Source organism: Ostrea edulis, chromosome 10, assembly GCF_947568905.1.
Source record: "Ostrea edulis chromosome 10, xbOstEdul1.1, whole genome shotgun sequence".
NCBI lineage: Eukaryota > Metazoa > Mollusca > Bivalvia > Ostreida > Ostreidae > Ostrea > Ostrea edulis.
The window spans coordinates 28,329,760-28,352,738 of NC_079173.1; the positions used below are offsets into that span (position 1 = coordinate 28,329,760).

At 35.0% G+C, this 22,979-nt stretch overlaps 2 protein-coding genes across 5 annotated transcripts; one reads left to right on the forward strand and one right to left on the reverse strand.

The window, feature by feature from the left end:
• Window positions 1–554: 554 nt before the first annotated feature.
• LOC125665697 (uncharacterized) lies at window positions 555–13,670 on the reverse strand. 4 transcript variants are annotated; one of them, XR_008799506.1, is made up of 4 exons: window positions 13,507–13,596; window positions 4,626–9,591; window positions 4,420–4,530; window positions 3,739–4,294 (listed from the first exon to the last, which is right to left on the reverse strand). XR_008799506.1 is itself a non-coding variant. In XM_048898479.2 (3 exons), exons 2-3 carry the CDS (start codon window positions 9,556–9,558, stop codon window positions 4,182–4,184), a joined length of 1,674 nt encoding a protein of 557 aa, XP_048754436.2. In that variant the 5' UTR covers window positions 9,559–9,591; window positions 13,507–13,670; the 3' UTR covers window positions 555–4,181. The 4 variants fall into 4 exon arrangements, 2 of the variants coding, with proteins under 2 accessions (XP_048754436.2, XP_056008365.1); XM_048898479.2 differs by lacking the exon at window positions 4,420–4,530 and having other exon boundaries at window positions 555–4,294; window positions 7,998–9,591; window positions 13,507–13,670; XM_056152390.1 differs by lacking the exon at window positions 4,420–4,530 and having other exon boundaries at window positions 555–4,294; window positions 7,998–9,594; window positions 13,507–13,608.
• LOC125665704 (C-C chemokine receptor type 5-like) lies at window positions 1,163–2,209 on the forward strand. Its single transcript, XM_056150907.1, has one exon. The coding sequence runs from the start codon at window positions 1,163–1,165 to the stop codon at window positions 2,207–2,209; it is 1,047 nt and encodes a 348-aa protein (XP_056006882.1).
• Window positions 13,671–22,979: the final 9,309 nt, after the last annotated feature.

Sequence of the window (22,979 nt, forward strand, 5' to 3'; positions counted from 1 at the left end):
GTGAAAGTCACGGGTCCTCGGAGATGACCTTAAAACGGATGTTCCGTGTCACAATATGTGTGGCACGCTAAAGAACCCTCACTGCTCAATGGCCTTAGGTGCCGAGTATAGGCCTAAATTTGAAGCCCTTCACCGGTCTTGGTGATGTCTCCATACGGGGAAAATTCTCGAGAGCGACGGTAAACAATATACAATCAAGCAATGGAGAAAGTGGCACAAAGCCGTAACTATCGTCCGCACAAACTGCTCTGTTCCTGTACTTACAGAACAAACACACAGATATATCTTTCATACCAATGGACATGTAGGTTATAGGGCTCACGGCGGGTGTGACCGGTCGACAGGGGATGCTTACTCTTCCTAGGCATCTGCTCCCACCTCTGGTGTGTCCAGGGCTCCGTGTTTGCCCAACTATCTATTCTGTATTGCTTATAGGAGTTATGAGATTGATCAATGTTCGTTATCGTTACCTTTCATAATAGTTTGAATGAAAGGCGAAGATAACGAACAATCTTCAATCGAGACTGTTGAAATAATAATAAACATCATCAAGAGAAGATTGATAAATTCATTTTGCCCCTTAACAAAGGGGAAGACAACACTGGAAAATCAATATGCATCGTACCTTGTACACACAAAAAACAAAAAAAAAAACAACCCGGACACATTTACATTTGAATATTAACATTTGGCTTATTTTTTCAATTATGCCAAGACTGAACAATGGTAAATTAATATCACGAAATACTGAAGATATCGAACAGTGATCAATCTTGTCCTAAATTGCCATGGGAAATAAAGCGTGCAGTGTAACACTTAATGGATGGACATATCTAAATAAGGTTTGTCTGTTACCAAATCCAATCCTGTGCATACATCAATATAAATTAATGCATTATTTCAAATAATCGACATTACAGCAAGGTACATCATGTTCACTTTGCAACTCAGGAGAATTCTTATATTAAATCGCCGTCTGCCTTTCAACCATGGTGTTCTAGTTAATTTTCATTAATGTATTCGTATGTTAATTTGACTCTTGTTAATGGTATTTAAGTCACCGAACTTGCATTAGCGTGACAGGATTCTTTAGTCGGCAAGCCGGGTTTCACATTGTTGGTCAAATTTATTGATAATTGAGGATAGCATTGATAAAACCAAAATGTCCTTCTTCTCTGAAAATGAGACAAGTTTTCATAACACTATCCTGGCATTTCCCAATGTATCCAATTTAGTACTTCACAACACGACGTCAGAGGATCCCATCATTTGCACGTGGAACCTTCCAGCAATTGAGTGGTTTAAAGTCGCAATGTCAACGTTTGGTTTTCTTGGAAACGGATTCACATTTCTCGTTATTGTTTTGAAGAAGGCTTTACACAGCAAAACGTTTGCGGTAATATCTGCCATTGCCCTTTCGGACTGCCTCTACTGTCTAAGCATGATACTATGGGCATTTTTCTATTATGCTTACATGGATGCAAACGACTATCGCACCATTCGGGAATGTATACGTTTATTTAAGTACATTAAGACATATCTGTCTGTGATTATGTCAGCAGCATACATTGCCTCTGGATTTTTCCTCGCTGTGCTGTCAGTTGTTCGCTACATCATCATTTCCTATCCACTAAAATCCAACATTCTACTCACAAGAAGACGCGTCATCCTCACGATTGTTGCAGTATACGTTATTTCGCTTGGTATAGGAGTCTTCAAAACCTTAAAAATCAATCTGGAAGGGAAAGTGACCAAACCCCTGGACCTCATTGTTTCGTATCTTGTTCCTCTTAGTGTCATGGTAGCATTTCACACTTTAAAGCTAAGAACTCTCAAAAGGAATACATTCCAAACGACTAGCTCATCAGTACGCAAGATGGAGATGGTGGTCGTCATGGTATTATTGGCATTCTTTCTCCTCTTGTTACCATGGCACGTGTTGGCGATGCTGTATGCGTATGGCCTCTATTCTCCTAATTATGTGGTTATGACGGTAAGCTCTATTCTGTTCCAGTTAAACAACTGTATCAACCCCGTGTTCTACGCATTCCTGTCACCGCGAGTCAGACAATATCTATGTTTTTGCTGCGTAGTGAGAAGACCAAATATCAGAAACCAAACAGCAACGGAGTCTTCTTCTTTACCAAACACTTCAAGTTGCTCGTCTATTCAAACATCAAATTTCAGTTCATTCCAGCCGAAAACATAACATTCATTTATCGGAAGGTGCGTTATAGAATAGTGGTGGAATATCATAGCACATGGTATGGGGTACTTGTTTTCTTGGCATATGTCACAACACCAAATGATGGCTCAAGTTTGTATGGGTTGTTTTACGTCCATATCGACAATTGCTCACTCACATAAAGACGTCATTAACTGTAGATAAAGTACCAAACATTTTTACCGATGCATGATGCTCAAGGCCGTAGCAGTAAAGACCTTTATCGTGCTTCCACCCACCTTGACGCAGTACCTCCATCTCTGGCCCCATGGGGATCTGGATTAGAATAGGTCCGCAATACTAAAGCAAAATCTGTTTAATCGCCTCTTCCATGAATATACTGACAAATTACTCATCAACGCATTTTGTGCTATACAGTAATTGTGTGTATATATCATATTGAAATTAAGAAATTCAATTTTTCCAGCAGCATATCTTCCTCATTGATAGTGCTTGTTTTCAATTCATTAAGACATTAAAACACTTTTTATTAAGTACCCTTAGTGTTTGATTCCTTGTTGTTACTACATGTACAAGTAGTGTATAGTTTTACATATTCTATTTGTAGTGTTGAATACATGTATATAAATGAACATATTTATTGATATTTATATCTGGTGTGTCTCGGTGTCCGTATTTGCCCACCCTTATTTTTGCATTCTTCATAAGAATTTTGTTGACTATCTTCCCCTTTTCATTTCAATGTCATGATTTACTTAGATTCTTTTATAGAAATAAATTATATACTATAATTATGAATATTAATACCTATGTCATGTTTGGATATTAGGTTTTTCAACATTTTGTTGGAATTCCTAAGAGCACAAAGCCTATTCCGTTATTTGCTCATTTATTTTTCTATTCCTTTGGTTTAGAGTTATCCAAACGTTTTTACACGAGAAAAAGAAATGTGTTGCTTCAACTCAACATATAGATATATCGACGACATCATATTTACTTACGTCACTCATTTTCATTCATTAGTCGATTCGATATATTCCACTGAACTCAAAATAAAATTTAAGATATCGTAGAGTCTCCCATACCAATTGTATATTTAAATATTTCATTGAATCTAATAAAACTAAGATCTTCGATCCACCCCGGTAATACTATGACACTACACAAAGTAGATCTAAGATTTAATCATATCAGGTTGGTACAATTTTTTCCATACTGATTTTGACTACATATTGAGGATCGATTTTAACGAATACTAAAATGATATATATGAAATTCTTTTTCGCTTGTACATTACACAACGTGAATGCGGTAATACATGTATTCATGTACCATGGATTCATAGTAGAATCGACATTGTACCATCCTCATCTAACCATTGTATCACCGCATCACCGTCATCGTCATTGAAAACAGATTCACTAAAAAATCTCACAAAGCTGACAGAATATACTCGACTAGATCCTTCAATTCTTCAGATGTATACTAATATTACTTAGTTACTTAGTTACACATGTACACAATGATTGTAAATCGATATCAAACAGCACCAAGAAATTCTTACGCTTTAATAGAGTTCATTATGATGCCATGATATAACAATTGTTTTTAAATGTAAAACGTCTGAAGATCGAAATGAAAGCGCTTAGGTTTTTCCAGTGTTGTCAATTTTTTAAAGGGTCTATGCAATGAAATCGTATTTAATTGTGTTTAAAAAGAATCTTTTTACTGAGTTGAGCGTAAAAAACGCCTCTTCACTAGTTTCCATCTTTGTTGTAGGCTCCTGACACGCTTCAGAAATAAAGTTTACATTGTACGTCAAGTGAAAGGGCACACTAAAGTTTATGAAGAGTTCATACAGTTGCCTATTGATGACTTCTAAATACCATTCAACTTCTAAATCAATCCTAACATTCTGAGACACCACTCCAAACAGGAAACGTCATCATCAAAGCCCTCATTGCTTTGCCCAGAAATCAGATTCTTTCTGCTTTCGTCAGACTGGAGACGCTTTCTGTCTTCTGTCTTCTTCAGACTCTAACTCTTCAGATTTCTGAACTTCCTCATATCTTAAAGCTTTCGTCATCCCATCATCACTCCCTGGATTTTCTGAAGTTTAAAAAAAAGCAAAGAATGGAATTTAAACAAATGAAAATACATTTTATCAGATTCAATTGCGAGTCCATGTTTGGTGATTTCCTGTGAAAAGCAAAATCAATATAAGTGTCATATACTTGTATCACTCTCTTTCTCTCCATCTCTCCTCACACACAACCTGTGGATCAACCCTTCGGACGAATTCGGCGTTTCCTTATTCGCTCAGCACATAGCATTGATTACCAAGCCTAAAAATCAAAAATATGTAGTCTGTGGTGTAAATACGTTTGAAGATTTTGTGTACTTTTAGTGCTGGGTGTATCTATATGTAGTTTTTGTTTACTTCTCTTTCTCTCCATCTCTCCTCACACACAACTTATGGATCAACCCTTCGGACGAATACTGCGTTTCCTTATTCGCTCCGCACATAGCATTGATTACCAAGCCTAAAAATCAAAAATATGTAGTCTGTGGGGGTAAATACGTATGAAGATTTAGTGTACTTTTAGTGCTGGGTGTATCTATACGTAGTTTTTGTTTTGTGCTATTCTCAGAGGTGGGATCAGGTGTCTAGGATTGATTGATTGAAAGAATATTGTGTAACGTCCCTCTCGAAAATATTTGACTCATATGGAGATGTCACCACTGCCGGTGAAGGGCTGAAAAATTTAGACCTATGCTCGGTGCTTACGGTCTTTGAGCAGGGAGGGATCTTTATCGTGTCACACCTGTTGTGACACGGTACCTCGGTTTTTGCGGTCTCATCCAAATGACCGCCCCATTTTGTCTCCTCTTGAGACAAGCAAAGAGTAATGGGGACATATCCTAACCCGGATCCCCACGGGATCAGATGCCTAGGAGGAGTAAACATCCCCCGATGACCGGTCACGCTATGAGCCCTATGTCTTGATCAGGTAAACGAAGTTGTCCGTAGTCAAAATCAGTATGCCGAGAAAGGCCTAACAATGGGTATAAAAGACGTCAGACAGCATTTGACCCAATGATAGGCTGTATTGGCAAATTAGATCATTATAACGACCACAGGAAAAAAGCACGAAGTTCCAACAACACCCAAACACTCAATACCTAGAAGTGTCGGATCCACAACGCGGATACAAGGTCAAATACAACAAATTATACAAAGCGTTAAAATGTCCAAAGACACGAACAATTAGATTTATTAACTATATATATATATATATATACAACATATATACATACAGATATTTTTTTTTCCATCAACCTCAAAAGCAGTATCACTCCGCATCACTGTTCGTTATTTCACAATTTTATAGATCAAAAACATATCGTATTTTAAACTACTACCGGACAATGTTTCTCATGTCGGAATTATCACTAATCTTGGAAAATGATAGAGTTGATTTTGCACTATTTTTTTTATTCATTCAAAATATTATCAAATAGTTTTTTTGATTAATGATTGATTAACGTAATTCCACCCTCTTATGACTCATCAATACTAATTTTTGAAAGTAGAAGAAACTGCTATTAAATTCCACTCAGTATAGTTTGATTTAATGAATACATGTAACCAGAGAAAATATGTATTTTGTCACCTTTTTCAAGATGTCAGAAATGGAAAAACAGAAGTACAGATCAACATAAGAAAATCCCACATTTCGGTAAAACAGAATAACAATAGATAAAAACTTGTTCAAATGACATATGTTTAATATCAAAAATAAATCAAAGGCCTGAAGGGCCACAATGGCGTCGTGCTAAGAAAGAAAAGATTATAATGAAACTATGTACTGTCCAGTTTATCAATGCTTCATCCCTTATTGTATGTACACAGAGTAGATATAGCTTTATATAAATCTCAATGGAGAGTCTTCTACCTGTGAATATTTTGATGCCATTGACTACAGTCATACCTTGTTATTGCAAATTCAACAGGACTGAAATTAAATTTGAGACATCCAAGGATTTGCGATAACAAGGATAACACACACACAAAAAAGAAGTGGTTTGGACTGGCAACTCTATTTACATATTCCCGATAACGAAGATTAGCTGTACATGTATTAAAAACACACATACAGCTTTGAATTCAAGCAATACCAAGAATATTTATCCTTCATACAGGAATAATGCTTCTAATACATCTGTACAGTAGCTCTTTTCACAAAAAAATTCAATTACAGATATATTTTTTTACAATTCCATTCATTTCTTCAGAATATTTTTCAAAGGATTATTTACAATATCTAATGTTATTAAATAATGAAGATTTTTGTGATCAACCATTGCTCTCAATTATTCACACATCTTTGCTAGCCAAGGGAGTACTCTACAATCCTTGGCACAGATGTAATTCACAAAGAACTGAAAATTTGTGCATTAAGATATTTAGTGAAAAAGTCAACTGTTGTGAGAACTCTCCTTTTAATAGTTGTAAAGGGCAGCATTGCATGTACTTGTTGATAACATAATAAAAACAAGAAATAAGTTTTAAACCAAAATTTTAATAAGAAATATGTGCAACAATGTAAACAACTATGGACCATTTGTAGTATATATCACTGCTAGCATCTCAAGAGATGAAAATCTAGTCAGATTAAAAAAAATATTTGTTGATTCAGTAACTTTTACCTCCACAAAAACCTTTACTTGAAAGCCTTATAATAATGAATGCTTCCGTGCTTGGTTTGTTTACAATAACATTAACACGTGCCAGTGTTTATATACCGAGTTGACAAATGATTTGCAAACCTACAGATACGTTAATACCCTACTGAGAATGCTATGTAGTCAAATAAACATTACCTACCCTAAAATATAATGACCATAAATAATCCGCGATACACTATTTCTCAGTTTAAATTTCGCCAACAGCACGCAATGTTTACAAACAAAACCCACGCTATCTTTCGTCTAGACACGCTATCGTTTCAGACATCACGTGACTTTGCAAATGTAGTTCGCATTGAAATTGGAATTTTTATTTGATTTGTTTTTATTTTTTGTGAAAGTTTTTATATGTTAAAGTAAATCAATGTGATAATTTTCATTTGTTTCTCATTAACAACTTTAAAATGTCGTAAATCATTAAACAGTACAGATATTCATACGCCATTACAAAAAGCGCGGGATTTTTCCGCGGAAGCATCGATAGTCTGACACCTTCGGTCGCGTAAACTTTTCAGCTGATTCAGTCGTACACGCTGACTAGATGCCGTTCGAGCAAAGCTCGACGCCATAAAAAACCCTGATATATAAATATGTATAAATCAATAGTGGATATTAGGGAAATTATTGTATAATAGACATACAGTAGAGGAAATACCAGTAAAGGAGTTTTTGCACTTGGTAATTTTGAAAGATTTATAATTAATCGATTATCAATGGAAAATATAAACTTTTCTCTATAAATAGTTTACCAATTTGTCTACTTTATCCAATGAATAAAATTCCTCTGAAAGATATATTTCTATCATACACAAAGTTAAATCTAATAAAGATTTTTGCAGAAACATATTATGTCACACAACCAAAATCAGTAGTTTGGACTGAACGACATAATGCGATAACTACATAGAGGACTGTTAGTACTTACCAGTCAGAGAGTACCTCCTCTGTATAGATCTGATATAGTACAATAAACTACACTACTACTAGTACTTACCAGTCAGAGAGTACCTCCTCTGTATAGATCTGATATAGTACAATAAACTACACTACTACTAGTACTTACCAGTCAGAGAGTATCTCCTCTGTATATATCTATATACAGACACTTTGTTGGTGTTGTGAGATCCAACCCAGAGAAGGTGAATTTTATCATCATAGTCAAGACCCCATGGTTTGTTTATTCCGTGTTGGTGCGTCAGTAAAAGAGACATGAATTGACCGTCCTTGTCGATCATCTGTACTGTGTGGGTTTTCTCGTCACACACCAGGATATTTGACAGCGCGTCTGTACAGATTCCACGCGGTCGTAGTGGTGGATCTACAGAACGTCCTTTGTATGAGAATCTATGTCTTCCACTACAGCACGTGCCAATTACAGTATCTTTGATATAGTCAGACACAATAACATCCCCGTTATTATTCTCTGTAATATAGATTGGACTACCATACAACACTTGACCTGTGTTGTCATGTTGAATGTTCAGGATTTGTTTTCCAGTACCGTTGTATCGGGTTACCTTGCCATTGTCTGCATTAGTGTTAAACATTCCAACAATCAAATCTCCGGTGGAGTGGGAGGCGTGCAAACAAATAGGTACCCATGGTGATTCACTCTCTAAAAGTCTGGTTGGGGTGTTATCTAAAGTCTTAGAGCGTTTGTTGATGTTGTGTTGCTTATCTATATAAATCAGTTCACCACACCGATTCACTGTGTGTGGTCCACCTATCCAATAATTCAAATCTAACACACGGTGTCGTGCTATTCCTGTTGTGTCTGTCAAGATGATATTGTTATAATCACAAACCCACACCCTTCCTGACGCCTCACGGGATATATGATACACATGACTAACACCCGTTACACTGACAGACGTGTGTAATACAGGTGTGGACATCAGTCTCAAACACTCGTCTATTCCTACTTGTCGTTTTCCTGTTGTCATTTGGATTTCTGTGATGACACTCAATAACTGGCTAGGACTGTCCTTTATCTGGGGACCATGATTGGTCTTTACAAACAAAAGGAATTGCACCGCTCTGTTTGCTGATTGTTCATATATGTTTTCATAGTTCTGTATGTTAACAACGTATCTATTCATACTTCCTCTATGCTGTAGCAAAGTTTTTCTGATTTTGGAATCACACACCATAGTGTCTATCAGATCTTTCAGTCTCTGGGCTTTTGTTGACATCTGTGATTGACGGTGACAGATTTGTGAGGGACAGGTTTTTATATCAGTTTTGATTCCTGCCAGGAGAACACGATAGTTATAGAGAGTTTCACTTCTGATATTGTCAATGATTTCTCTATGTTGTTGTCGCTTTGTTTGATAAGTTGTTCTAAGATCCACCAGCGCGTGTGTTGTATGGTTTGTACAGCTGTTACACACGGAATAGTTACACTGTTCACAGAACATGCTGTATTTTTGGGATGGATGTCTGACACAGGTTTCTTGTAAAAAGGCATTTTCAAACTTTTCACAGTATATGACAACATCATGGTGTTTGGTATGTAGATCAATGACATGTTTCTCTTTACACTGTAAACACAGATCATGTTTACACGTGCGACAGTAGAATTCGGTGTTCCCCTGGCATTGAACACAGAGACGTATTGTATGCATGGTGTTAAGGGTATAAATCCTTATGAACACAATCTGCTGAAAATAAATAAATAGTATAAAGTATCTAGAACATCCTCATAATCTATTTATACAATTACAATAACGTCATCATGCGGATAATAGTATAAGGTATCTAGAACATCCTAATAATCTATTTATACAATTACAATAGCGTCATCATGCGGATAATTTACGGAATTACTATAACTGATTCTTTTGGCAACTTAACTTTTGTATTGCAATGTAACAAGAAAACTTATAGGTATACAATAACATTGACAATAAGATAACAAGACATACTCCTGGACACCTTCATATGTCTAAGTATTAAGTATTCAGTAAGGTAAATAACTAGAGTTGCTGATGAAAAATAAATGAGGGACTAAGTTCTTCTTGCATAGAAAGTGTATTGTATCTTTATTTATTACTTCAACACACCAATCACTCAAATTGTTAACAGTAATACGCCATGGTTTATCAACAAAAACTAAAATTCTTGACCGTTGGGTTCATGATTCATGTCCAGTGGTTGTACAAAATTGATCATATATTGAAAACGCTTGATACCCATGCCTAGGCCGTTCTTTACATACTGATTTTGACAACGGATATGAGCGGAAAACGGGATATGCATACTCCTCCTAGACACCTAATCACACTTTTATTGAAAATGAATATCAAAAGCAAACCAACAACTCTTTTATGACAAAGAGGATGGATTCAGCTTATCCATCGTCAACTTCTCATATTTATGTAGCAATAATCCATTATCACCTGCATATGGAGTATATCTTTCTCAACTGATTCGATACGCAAGACCTTGTTGTGCTTTTGGTCAGTTTTTAAATCGAAGCAGGCTCCTGGCACACAAGTCGATCTTATAGGGTTTCTACAGTCTTGTTTAAAGTTAGTATTTCGCAAGTCATATGGTCTTTACAATCATCTAGTTTGTCAATACAACCTATCGTTGGTTCAAATGCTGTTTCCTACCAGGTGCCATTTGTAAAACCGTTCTTAGTACAGTGATTTTGCGTGCGGAATACTCCGTTTACCTGATCAAAACATAACGGCGGATGTGACCGGTCAATAGGGGATACTTTCTCATCCTAGGCACCTGATACGACCTCTTGTATATCCAGGAGTCCGTGTTTGCCCAACTCATTATTTTGTATAAAGTTTTGTCTTGTGTTTTTATTAATTTAGAATTTTTCCCTCCAAGAGTTCATTGTGTTAGTTCAGTCAATTTGAAGTGATCAATCCTTATAAGTCTATCTTTTTTTTTCTACATTACATAGACCTGATAGTCCTACCTGAGACTGACTTTTCCTCTCAATCGGTAAATTACTAAGTTTATGACTAACGATAATATATTTCTAATATATATCTAAAATGGTAAATCTTATAATTTTGCATTAACAAAATTTCCTTTGCACTTCAGCCTAAGTAAAAGTATAGTGAGAGAGGTGCTTATTTTAACTACAAAGTGTAAGTGGATCAAGATATTTTACCATTTGTCTCCCTATGTGTAAAACTTATACGGTACCAATTTTGATGCACCAGATGCGCATTTCGACAAATAATGTCTCTTCAGTGATGCTCAACCGAAATGTATGAAATCCGAAATAACTATGAAGTTTTAGATCTAAATATAGCCAAAAACAGCGTGCCAAACAAGTGGAGCCAAATTCGTCCAAGGATAAGAGCTATGCATGAGGGAGATAATCCTTAATTTTGAAATGAATTTCTAAATTTTATAACAGCAATTAAATATACATCTATCATGTGTTTTGAATTTTAGTCATATTTGTCTATGATTATTGTATAAGCTGCAAGTTGTCAGTTATTTAATTAACCTGCAGGTATGAACTTCATATGAGGACATATGTTTGCCACATGGGCAGTTAACCATAGTATATATTGGCCTATTCCAATGGTATGTTTGAGTAGTTTGATATACTGACTTAAATAATTCAGTATTTCTCATATTGTAAATTTTATACCTACTGTAATGTTAATATCATTACATCAAGTTTCCATGTTCCCAATTATTTTGATTCCCACAAATGCAAGGTACGATTGTGTATATAAACATGCCCAAAAATATTCCGTTTTAAATGTGTCTTGAATTAAGCTTGATCTGTGTTTTAAGTAAGTTAGATATATGCCAAGTATACTATCTCAACTTAAATCAGTTTTTCCTTATTTGATAGCATTATTACGTCATTAATAGCACTTTCTCCTGCTTTTTTTTCAAAAAGAGCTTACATATGTAATAACTGTTAAATTTCATCCAGATTATTGCCTAGGAAAAGGTGTGCTCATTTGTCGAGCAAAATGAAGTTAATATATATTGTTTATTAATAGACGATAAAAAATGTATTTGAATATGAATTTGCTCGACGCATGGGCTGCATGTTTCCCCTGAATTTATGAATTTTTTCATTGATTTTGGCATTTTTGGCAATTTTATGCCAACCTCACGCTCTTGTCATCACATCAAGAAGCAATTCTGGATTAAATTAAATGTAGTTTGGGTTTGCATATATATTCTGTATTGGAATGGCAGATTTTGGGACTTCTATTGAAATTATACATTTTCTGGGCCAGATGACTGTAAAAACTGTACCTGCTTCTTTGATCATTTATATGGTTTTTTTTTCGAAATGCATATAGTGAAAGCATCGCGCTCAAAATCACACGGCCTCTCACTTCTGTCGGTGCGGGTTCGAATCCCGCTTGCGCCGGTAAGTGGGAAAATTTCTCAGTTTATTTTCGGTGGTCTCTTCCCAGGTACATTGTATCTGGGTTCTCTCTTCTACCAATAAAAACTGGGCGCCACCAGATAAATGAAAAATTGTTGAGTGTGGCGGAAAATCAATCAATCAATCAATCAATCGAAATGCACCTGTGGTAGTAGGCCTAGTTGTCAACAATGTAACGCATCATAGTTTGTCTTATCCAAAAATGAATGATAATTGCACTGTTTATTCTTTTTTAAAATGATGATAATCACAGATGTTTAAAGGAATAACATTACCAAGTAGTGTTTAGACAGGGACCCATCTACACATTATTTACTCGATATTGCCGATTTCATACTCGTTTTCCTCGCTATGTTTGGGTATTTACATTGCTATTTGTATGCACTGTGGATAAAACATATAAGACTTGGGCAATTTGTCAGAATCGAAATAAATGTTGTCCATGGTAAATAAAATAGGCGCCTAAAACCAGAGTTTTTCAAAATACATTTAACGACATTTTCACAATTAGTTGATCGTAGAAGATCGCGTGTGACGTCACTGTACCACATAACTACCTCGATGTAGCTAATTAACGATATCTTGTGCAATTGAAGCTTAGATTTATATCCGTTTTGTGGCTAATTATCGCAATATTTCGGTGAACTAACAGTTAGAGTTACATGTAAGTACTATAAGCATAAGAAAAACAATATGCATGTAATGTAGGAAACATTCGATGTGTTCTTTAACAACTCAAATTTCGACCTTTCGAATGCAAGTATGAGAGCGATATTTTAGCCTCAATTCTGTGTTATGCAAACAAAGACTCGAGTCTTTTTATAGTTACAAACAAACCAATGAAATGTTAATTTTGTCAATGAAAGTATTTTAATTTGTGCACAGTCACAAACTTCTTAAATGATAACACCGCTCAATCTTTGTTTACAAAACAAATGATATACTCTCTGCAATGTATCGCCTTCATTTTTAATATATATATATATATATATATATATATATATATATATATATATATACATATACTCCAAGAGTGAGACAATATATATATATATATATATATATATATATATATATATATATATACACACACACTTGAGAAACTTAAGAAATAAGAAGTATTGGTTTTAAAAATCTAATTAATTTTATAAATCATAAAATAGAGGGAAATTGAAATTAGACTTACCCATGAATCAAATCATAACGGGCTCCAATTCTTTACTTCAGAAGGCTCATGTGAATATGTTAAATTGTACACAGAACCTCGAGCTTTTTGAATGTTGGTTACGTATATCCAAGCTTACTGTCAACAAACACTTAGAAGCACATCGAGAACTAAGGAGTATGTGTAAACAGTTAATTCAATTGATCGGCGTTGTCTCCAGTGTCACTTTAATCGAATGCATAAATAGGGGTAGGTATAAACATACTTCATGCCATTTTTGAAAAGAGTACGTTGTACTTTAATGCATGATAAATACTTTTAAATGGGATGTAATTAGACTGGTTTACTGAGAGCAAAAATGTAATTACCGAGAAGACATACTTTACACACGATTTTTAGTTTTGAATGTTTAAGTAAAATGTTCAGGAGTATTTTCGGCCAAATCAAGTTCATTGAGTGAGACAGGACAACAACGAATGCTTACTCTTCCTATGCACCTGTCCCCCCCCCCTCCGATGTATCTAGGGGTTCATGTTTGACCAGCTCTTAAATTTGTTTTCTTATTAAGATTTATAAGGATGATAACTGCTCATTTTCACTTCACTCACTTTTTCACAATATTTGAAGATTTAATCTTTTTCGCCATGTGTAATGTAGTTGCATACCATATACAGTTCAAAACAACCTCAATATCGTATCGTTCAACTAATGTCCAGTTTGTTTTCTATTTCTTGAGATACATAAAATATAATTTTTCTTTTTTCCTTAAACAGTGTCAGATTTTTCCAAATATTAAATAGTAAATAGTTTATAACATACCAAGAAATAAATAAAAATCAAGGAGCGAGGTGTCTCTAAAGATGAAAAATACATTTGTGAAAATAACGAACAGTGATCAATCTCGTCACTCCCATAAGGAATATAAAATAGTGAATTGGGCAAACACGGACCCCTGGATATACCTAAGGTGGGATCAGGGTTAGGGGGAGTAAGCATCCTCTTTCGAAAGGTCACACCTGCCATAAGCCCTATATCTTGATCAGGTAAACAGAGCTATCCGTAGTCAAAATCAGTGTGCCAAGAACGACCTAACAATCCGTATGAAACAAGTCCGACAATATTTGACCAAATGATAGGTTGTATTGGCAAACCTGATCAGTATAACGCCCATAGGAATTGCGAAATGCTGACTTTAAACTTTTAAATTTTAGAATGTTGAAACCCCTTTAACATAAACCTATTTATCAGTACCATGCCTCGATTTAAAAAGTGAACATTCGCCGTGAACCCTAAATCTTTATCAGGTAAACGAAGTTATTCGTAGTCTCCATGTGAGTGAAAGTTTCTCAAAAGGATGTTACGCAATTTCAATCAATCAACCAATGAAACCAAATTAATCAGCCTAGCAGATTTTTAAAAAATTCATTCCTAGTTTCTGAAAATCAATTATACTGTCTGTGTTTTGCTATTATTATAATCATAAATTTCGTTCCTTCATGAGCTGGTCTGTTTTGTGTTCGTATGACGAATAACTTTGATTTTCAAAAGATTGTACATGAAAAGTGCAAAATGTAATGGGGTGGCATTCAACTCGACATTGATATATATCAGGGACGTTTATCTTATAACATACTCTTCAGTCAAATATTGATTGTATATATCCCAGTGCACTCAAAATAAAAGAGAAATATTGATACAACGAAATACTGCATCAGGGAATCACAAAACGTCGCTTAATGAAAAACCACTTGTCATGTATACCATCAAAATTGATAACTACACCTGATGATGAATATCTACATATAATTATACATAACGCTAAATTACATAATGTCGTCTGATAGTGATTTTGAATATGTTTAAGGCAGACTTTATTATTTGCCCTGGTTTTGGTTTGTTGGTTTTGAAATTGATCGTTACAGAATGTACAAATATAAACCATTGAATTATGTGCAGTAAAGTTTACATACGTCCCTTTTAATGTGTTATTTAACAAATAGGTATATAAGTTCATTCTGCATGGGGGATATTGCTTCTTGTTCGGTTGTTTCTTAAATACACATATCATATATCAACGAATTCACAAGCTTAAGATGTGAGGTTTTCGCCTGCACTCGTGTGTAAATAGAAAGATACCTGAAATAAATGATTTTCGAGATTAAAAACGGTGTGTTGACTGTCTCAACAAACTTATGATATTGATCGAGTAGGATTATTTTGCGCTGGAAATCCTAAAAATTTACCTGGATCAAAAATCACACGGCAGTCGTTTCAATGACAATCAATACATTCTTAGAGTTTTCCAAAATTTAGTCACTGTCCTTATGAAAAAGGTACAGTCGTATAATTCCTATAAAGAATAAACACTTACGAGTAGAGAATATATGGACACCTTGATATACCAGAGGTGGGGTGAGATGCTTAGGTAAAGTAAGTATCCCCTGTCGACCGTCACACCCACCGCGAGCCCTCTGCCCAGAGCAGGTAAACGGAGTAATCCGCAGTAAAATTATGTGTGTAAAGAATGGTCTAACAATCGGTATGAAACAGGTCAGACAATATTCGACTGAGCGCCAGGTTTTAATGACATCCTATATGGTTTAAATATAACGACCATAGAATGTGCAAAATGTTGGCTTTAAGACGGTTTGTACATTATAACGATCATTACATTTGCGGAATGTTTATTGCAAAGGAGATTGTTGAAACTTTGTAACATTAACTTATTTATAAGTAGCTTGCCTTGCTTTAAAAAGTGATCATACACATAACATGCTCTTGCGTTGAGATATGCAGGTGATATGGAATATTGCTTCATAAGTATGGGAAGTTAACGATAGAGAATATGACGTTATACCGTTTGCCATAAGTTGAGTCGCTAGTTTGCCGTTTACCTATATGCACAATAAAATATCCAAACATAAAGCATATATGGAAGCCAGTGTGGTGTCATTTATTTTAACTTCAATGGGATATATTGAATGGACATAGGGATGAAAATGAGAATTGTTAATAGATAAGACGTCGTCGATATATATTTAAACGTCTAAATGTCTAAGTTATTTCGAGTTCACTGAGGTACAAGGAATTGCTAGATGAATGAAAATGAGCGTTTAAATAGCTGAAAGTTGGGGATAACGAACAGTAATCAATGTAATGGTTAAGATAACAAACAGTGATTAATCTCATAACTCCTATAAGGAATACAAAATAGAGAGTTGGGCAAACACTGAACCCTGGATATGCCAGAGGTAGGATCAGGTGCCTAGGAGTAGTAAGCATCCCTTGTTGACTGGTCACACCCGCCATGAGCCCTATATATTAATCAGGAAATGGAATAATCCGTAGTCAAATCAGTGTGCCAAGATTGACTTAACAATCACCAGGGAGTATTTGACCCAAAGATTAGTTGTATTACCGAACTAGATCATGGTAACGGCAATAGAATTTGCGAAATGCTGACTTCAAATGAAACTATTGAAACCTCTGTAAAATCATCTTGCTTGTCAGTAGCCAGCCTCTATGTAAAATATCAACATACGCAGAACATACCCTTGCTAATTGGATCAGTTAAGAAATATAAATACCATATGTAAGTGATAATGGCATATTGTTACATAAATATTGAAAGTTGACGATGACGAGGCTGAAATCAAATCGTCTGTCATAAACTTGAGATGTTAGTTTGCCGTTAATATTTATTTTCAATAAGATATCTAAGCATGAAGCAGATGTGAAGAACTCTATGTTGTCTTTTAAGTTAAGTTCACAGGAATATATTTAATCGATATATGAAGACAAATAATTATTACTTAAAGGTCCTAAATACAGAAAACCTCGGTCTCTTAATTGGCGACAGAACTTCATCTCTATTATGAGTTCTGTCGAAGATTATGCCAGACGATGGGCTAAATATGAAAAAGAACTTGATACATTGTCAGAATGGGTTAAAAGCATAAGAGGGATATTAAAATCCCGCATTAGACACATGAAAACAAAAGTACGTACCATCTATCCTTCTGTCTTTAGTAAACCAGAAGTGATAAAAGAATTAGATAGGTTACATGAGGAATATATTTTGGTTCCAGCTGACAAAGCTAGTAAAACATTGTCTTTATTTGTAAGGCTCATTATTACAACTGTATTTTAAACGAACTTGGCATTAATTCCACTTTTGGTAATCATACTTATACTCCAACTGCCCTTTCAAAAGACGAAATTCTTCAAAACCATGCTTCAGTTTTAGACACATTTAATATTCCAGTCAATGGGTCGAATGAATATGAGTTACCGTACCTATACTGGATTCCTAAACTACATAAAAACCCTTACAAACAAAGATACATTGCTGGATTCAGTAAGTGCTCTACCAAGCTCCTATCTTTGCTCCTCACGAAAATGTTAACAGCTGTGAAGGAGAAACTTCAAACTTACTGTGCGACTACATATGACAGAAGTGGTGTTAATGAAATGTGGATTCTAAAAAATTCTAAAGAACTTTTAGTAAACTTGAAATCCCAGAATTTTCCCCAAATCAATAGCATTAAAACCTATGACTTTTCAACACTATACACGACCATTCCTCACGATAAATTAAAGACTAGACTTTTTGACATCATAGACAGTTGCTTCTTCAACAAAAACGGAAAACGGAAATATTCATATCTAGTGATCAGTCATTCAAAAACTTACTTTGTTAAACACCACTCTGATTCCACGTACAAGTACTCTGAAGTTGAAATAAAAATTATGCTAGAGTTCCTCATTGACAATATCTTCGTGGTATTTGGTGATCAGGTCTTCCAACAGTCTGTTGGAATTCCCATGGGCACGAATTGCGCTCCTTTGTTAGCTGACCTGTTTTTATATTCATATGAAGCAGAATTTATTCAAAAACTTCTACGTGAGAGGAAAAAATCTCTCGCTGTGACCTTCAATTCGACTTTTAGATATATCGATGACGTTTTGTCTATTAACAATGATAGCTTTCATTCATATGTCGATTTGATATATCCATGTGAGCTCGAAATAAAGGACACCACAGAGTCGTCCACTTCTGCTTTATACTTAGATATTTTATTGAAAGTAGACATAAACGGCAAACTGACAACTCAACTGTATGACAAACGGGATGATTTCAGTTTCTCCATCGTCAACTTCCCACATTTATGTAGCAATATTCCATTATCACCTGCATATGGTGTTCATATATCTCAACTGATTCGATATGCAAGAGCTTGTTCTGGGTATAGTCAGTTTTTAAATCGAGGTAAGCTACTGACAAACAAGTTGATGGTACAGGGATTTCAACAGTCTCGATTGAAGTCAGCATTTCGCAAATTCTATGGTCGTTATAACGATCTAGTTCGTCAATACAACCTCGCATTGGGTCAAATGCTGTCTGACGTGTTTCATACCGATTGTTAAGCCGTTCTTGGCACACTGATTTTGACTGCGGATAACTCCGTTTACCTGATCAGGATATGGGGCTCAAGGCGGGTATGACCGGTCAACAGGGGATGCTTACTCCTCCTAGGCACCTTATCCCTCCTCTGGTGTGTCCAGGGGTCCGTGTTTGCCCAACTATCAATTTTGTATTGCTTGTAGGAGTTATGAGATTGATCACTGTTCGTTATCTTCACCTTTCATGCATTAATATATAAAACGTCATCTATATATGTAAATGTCGGGTAAGGGGTTACAACAAAATATGTTTTCTTTTCATATAAAAGCTTTTTCCTAAATTATGACTGATATGAATATAAAGAGGTCAACTATAACAAATAAGCACATCTCGTATCCATGGAAATTCCAACAAACTGTTGGAAGTCCTGTTCACCAAAAACTACGAAGAAATTGTCAATGAGAGACTCCATAATCTTTTTACATCACCTTCAATTTCCTTGCGTGCAGAATCAGAGAATCGGAGTGGTATTTAACACAGTGATTTGACTGATTACTAGATATGGATATTTCCTTTTTTTTCATTTTCGTTGAAGAATCAGCTGCCTACATGTATGATGTGAAAAAGTCTCTTCTGTAGGTAACCAGAGGAACGGTTGTGTAGAGTGTTAAAAAGTCTCTTCTGTAGGTAACCAGAGGAACGGTTGTGTAGAGTGTTAAAAAGTCTCTTCTGTAGGTAACCAGAGGAACGGTTGTGTAGAGTGTTAAAAAGTCTATTCTGTAGGTAACCAGAGGAACGGTTGTGTAGAGTGTTAAAATGTCTCTTCTGTAGGTAACCAGAGGAACGGTTGTGTAGAGTGTCAAAAAGTCTCTTCTGTAGGTAATCAGAAGAACGGTTGTGTAGAGTGTTAAAAAGTCGTACGTTTTGATATTGTTGATTTCTGAAAAGTTTTGATTTAAAATTTACCAAACGTTCTTTCGAACTTTTTGAATCCATATATGATATACTTCTGGCATATGTTGTGGCACAATACGTTTGAATTGATTCCCTCATCGCTGTTAATGATTTCTTAAGGAACACATATAGGGGTTTGGTAGAAAAATCACCGGATCCAGCAATGTATCTTTGTTTGTAAGAGTTTATATGAATGAATGCTGGACGGTTTGGGAACGAACAGTTTTGTTTGGGGAAAGAACGCTGAATGGTTTGAACACAACAGTTCTCAACGTGAATAGAACGGTTCTAATTGGGAGTGGAACGCTTTCAGACTGAGAACGAACGGTTATCATCAAGAGAGGAAGGCTTTGGTCAAAGATGGGAACGAACGGTTTGGCCTCAATTTCAAACTCTGCATTTGGACCAGTTAAGTACTTGTTATTCATACATTTATAAATATTGCGGGAAGCAGAGTATCACTTACCAAAATAAAAGTTTATTTTGATTAATATTCTGAATATGTTAGAATGGAAGGAAGGGGATTCCTACATATAATTGCCCGTGCCTTAAATTCCCTAAAATATTTTTATTTCGGAATTCAAAAATTTCGGTTGAGCATCACTGAAGAGACATTATTTGTCGAAATGCGCATCTGGTGCATCAAAATTGGTACCGTTTAAATTTTACATTATGACCCCTGGGACGAGGCCTCTGCTGGTGGACTGTTAGTCCCCGAGGGTCTCTACAGTCCTGTAGCTAAGTACTTCGTTACTAGCTTGAAAATACGGATGCATATTTAATTGCTGTTATAAAATGTAGCAATTCATTTCAAAGATAAGGATTATCTCCCTCATGCATACATGTAGCTCTTATCCTTAGACAAAGTTGACTCCACTTTTTGGCACTCTGTTTTCCCTAAAACAGCTCTTAGTTTATTTCTATTTCGGATTTCAAAAATTTTGGTTGAGCATCACTGAAGAGACATTATTTGTCGAAATGCACATCTGGTACATCAAAATTGGTACCATATGTAAGTTTTACATATACATTTATATGAAGTAATAAATACAAACAATTTCACCTCATAACAATAAAAAAAATTATTGCGTCATTTCAGGCTAGGTTGTATTTCAATGTTATACTATTGTCATCCATTACTCAAAATGTGCTTTTTATTACTTCATGCACAACTAATTGTAAAGAAGACTTCAGTTTGTACATATGTTACATGTACTTTTTGTAACCTTTAAGATTTCAAGGATTCTTATACATGAAAGGTGAAGATAACGAACATTGCAGTATATATAACGCGTTAAACCGTTTAAAATTTGTATCATATTCAGCATAAATGTATCTAAAATAAATGGATCAATACATGTACAAGTAATTTGATAAAATATGATAATTAAAGGACACATATCATGTTAGTTCTAATAGTTCGTTCGCCGAAATATTGCGATAATTAACCACAACACAGACTTAAATCTAAGCCCCGATTTCAAAAAGGCTTGTTAATGAGTTAGGTAGTCACGTGGTACAATAACGTCACATGTGCCCTTCTTCGATCAACTGATTGTGAAAGTAGTGTGATATATTATGAAAATCTCAGCTTTAGGGGCCTGATTTATTCACCATGGGCAACATTTAAATCGATGTTGACAAATTTTCCAAGTTTTATATGTTTTCGCTACCAGTGCATACAAATAGCGAAGTAAATAGATATACCAAAATATAGCGAGGAAAAGCGAGTATGAAATCGGAAATATTGCGTGTAAATAATGTTTATATATAGGTCGCTGTCTACAAATTATTTGGTAATGTTATTCCGTTAAACATCTGTTTTTCTAAAATAAACAGTGGAATTATCATTTATCTTTGGATTAGACAAATTATAATACGTTACATTGTTGACAACTAGGCCCAAAGCCAAGCTACTGTCACGGGTGCATTTCGGAAAGAAAGAGAAAAAAAACCCAATAAATAAATAATAAGTGGAAATCACATTATTTCATTTTAATAAAGCAATCTTATTAGTATTTTTGAATTGTGATCTGCACGTCGTTAGGAAGTGGGAGCACGGCGTTATACTGACGCATTCAAGATGCCACGAGTTCAATAAGAAATTATTTTATAATTCAATTTAAAGATAGGAAATACAATATTCTATTATTTATAATTAAAAGTTATTTTGTATCTTGAAATCTTTTGTAAATCTACCAGTTGGTAAAATCTACCAGTTGGTAGAAACTGACAGCACAAGTATATGTTGTTACAAGGTGAAGGTCAGTTGATCCGAGTGTGTATTGAATTTGTAGACCAGAACAGAATGTATATGCTGTACATGGGCCTAACAGTGCTTATAGCTTCGATATATTCATTGTCTTGCAGTTTATCTGGGACTCTTTCCCAGCTGTTTTTGAAAAGGTGACTGGGTGGTTTTTCTTAAGGTAAAGTTATTGTTTTGTTCCAAAAAAAATTATAAACGTGATTATTGGTTTTTTGTCAATTAAATATTATCTGATTATGAAATGGCTAATAGATGTTTTCAAACCCGAGGGCGCATATTACGTATAATGGCGAATAAAATAGCGAAAGTAAATATGCATATCGCAAGATTTGAATTTTATCGCTGTCAACTCGAAAACTACGCAACATATTTCACTAAAAATACATTTAAAGTAGTTTTAAGCATGAACAGAATTAATTTTGCTGAAAAAATAGATTTTTTTTTTTAGAAACATGCGTTGTGACCTTTAAGGATTCTAGTTTCAAAATCATTAATAATTATTATTTTCAATAAAAATAATTTATTTTGCGTGTAAGGAAGTTGGCTCCTGATTTTTTGAGCACAAGTGCGCAGGATACTTTAAGACAAAACCTTGAAAATTATGTAAAACAGAAAAATCAAGTTTAATTGAATAAATCTTGAGCCATTTTAGAGTGGAAAAGGTTATGTTTAGAACACTGTAGCTCAATAACAAGCATTGCGACTCTAGATTCTCCTTTTAATTTCGTGTATGTCCTTGGATGTGGATACCAAAAATACGCTTCCAGACATCTCTGTAAAACCGAAGAGGTATGCCAGCATTGGTTCAATATCATGATGACTTATCATGTTGATTGATTGTACACGTAAAGGTAACCATTGAATACA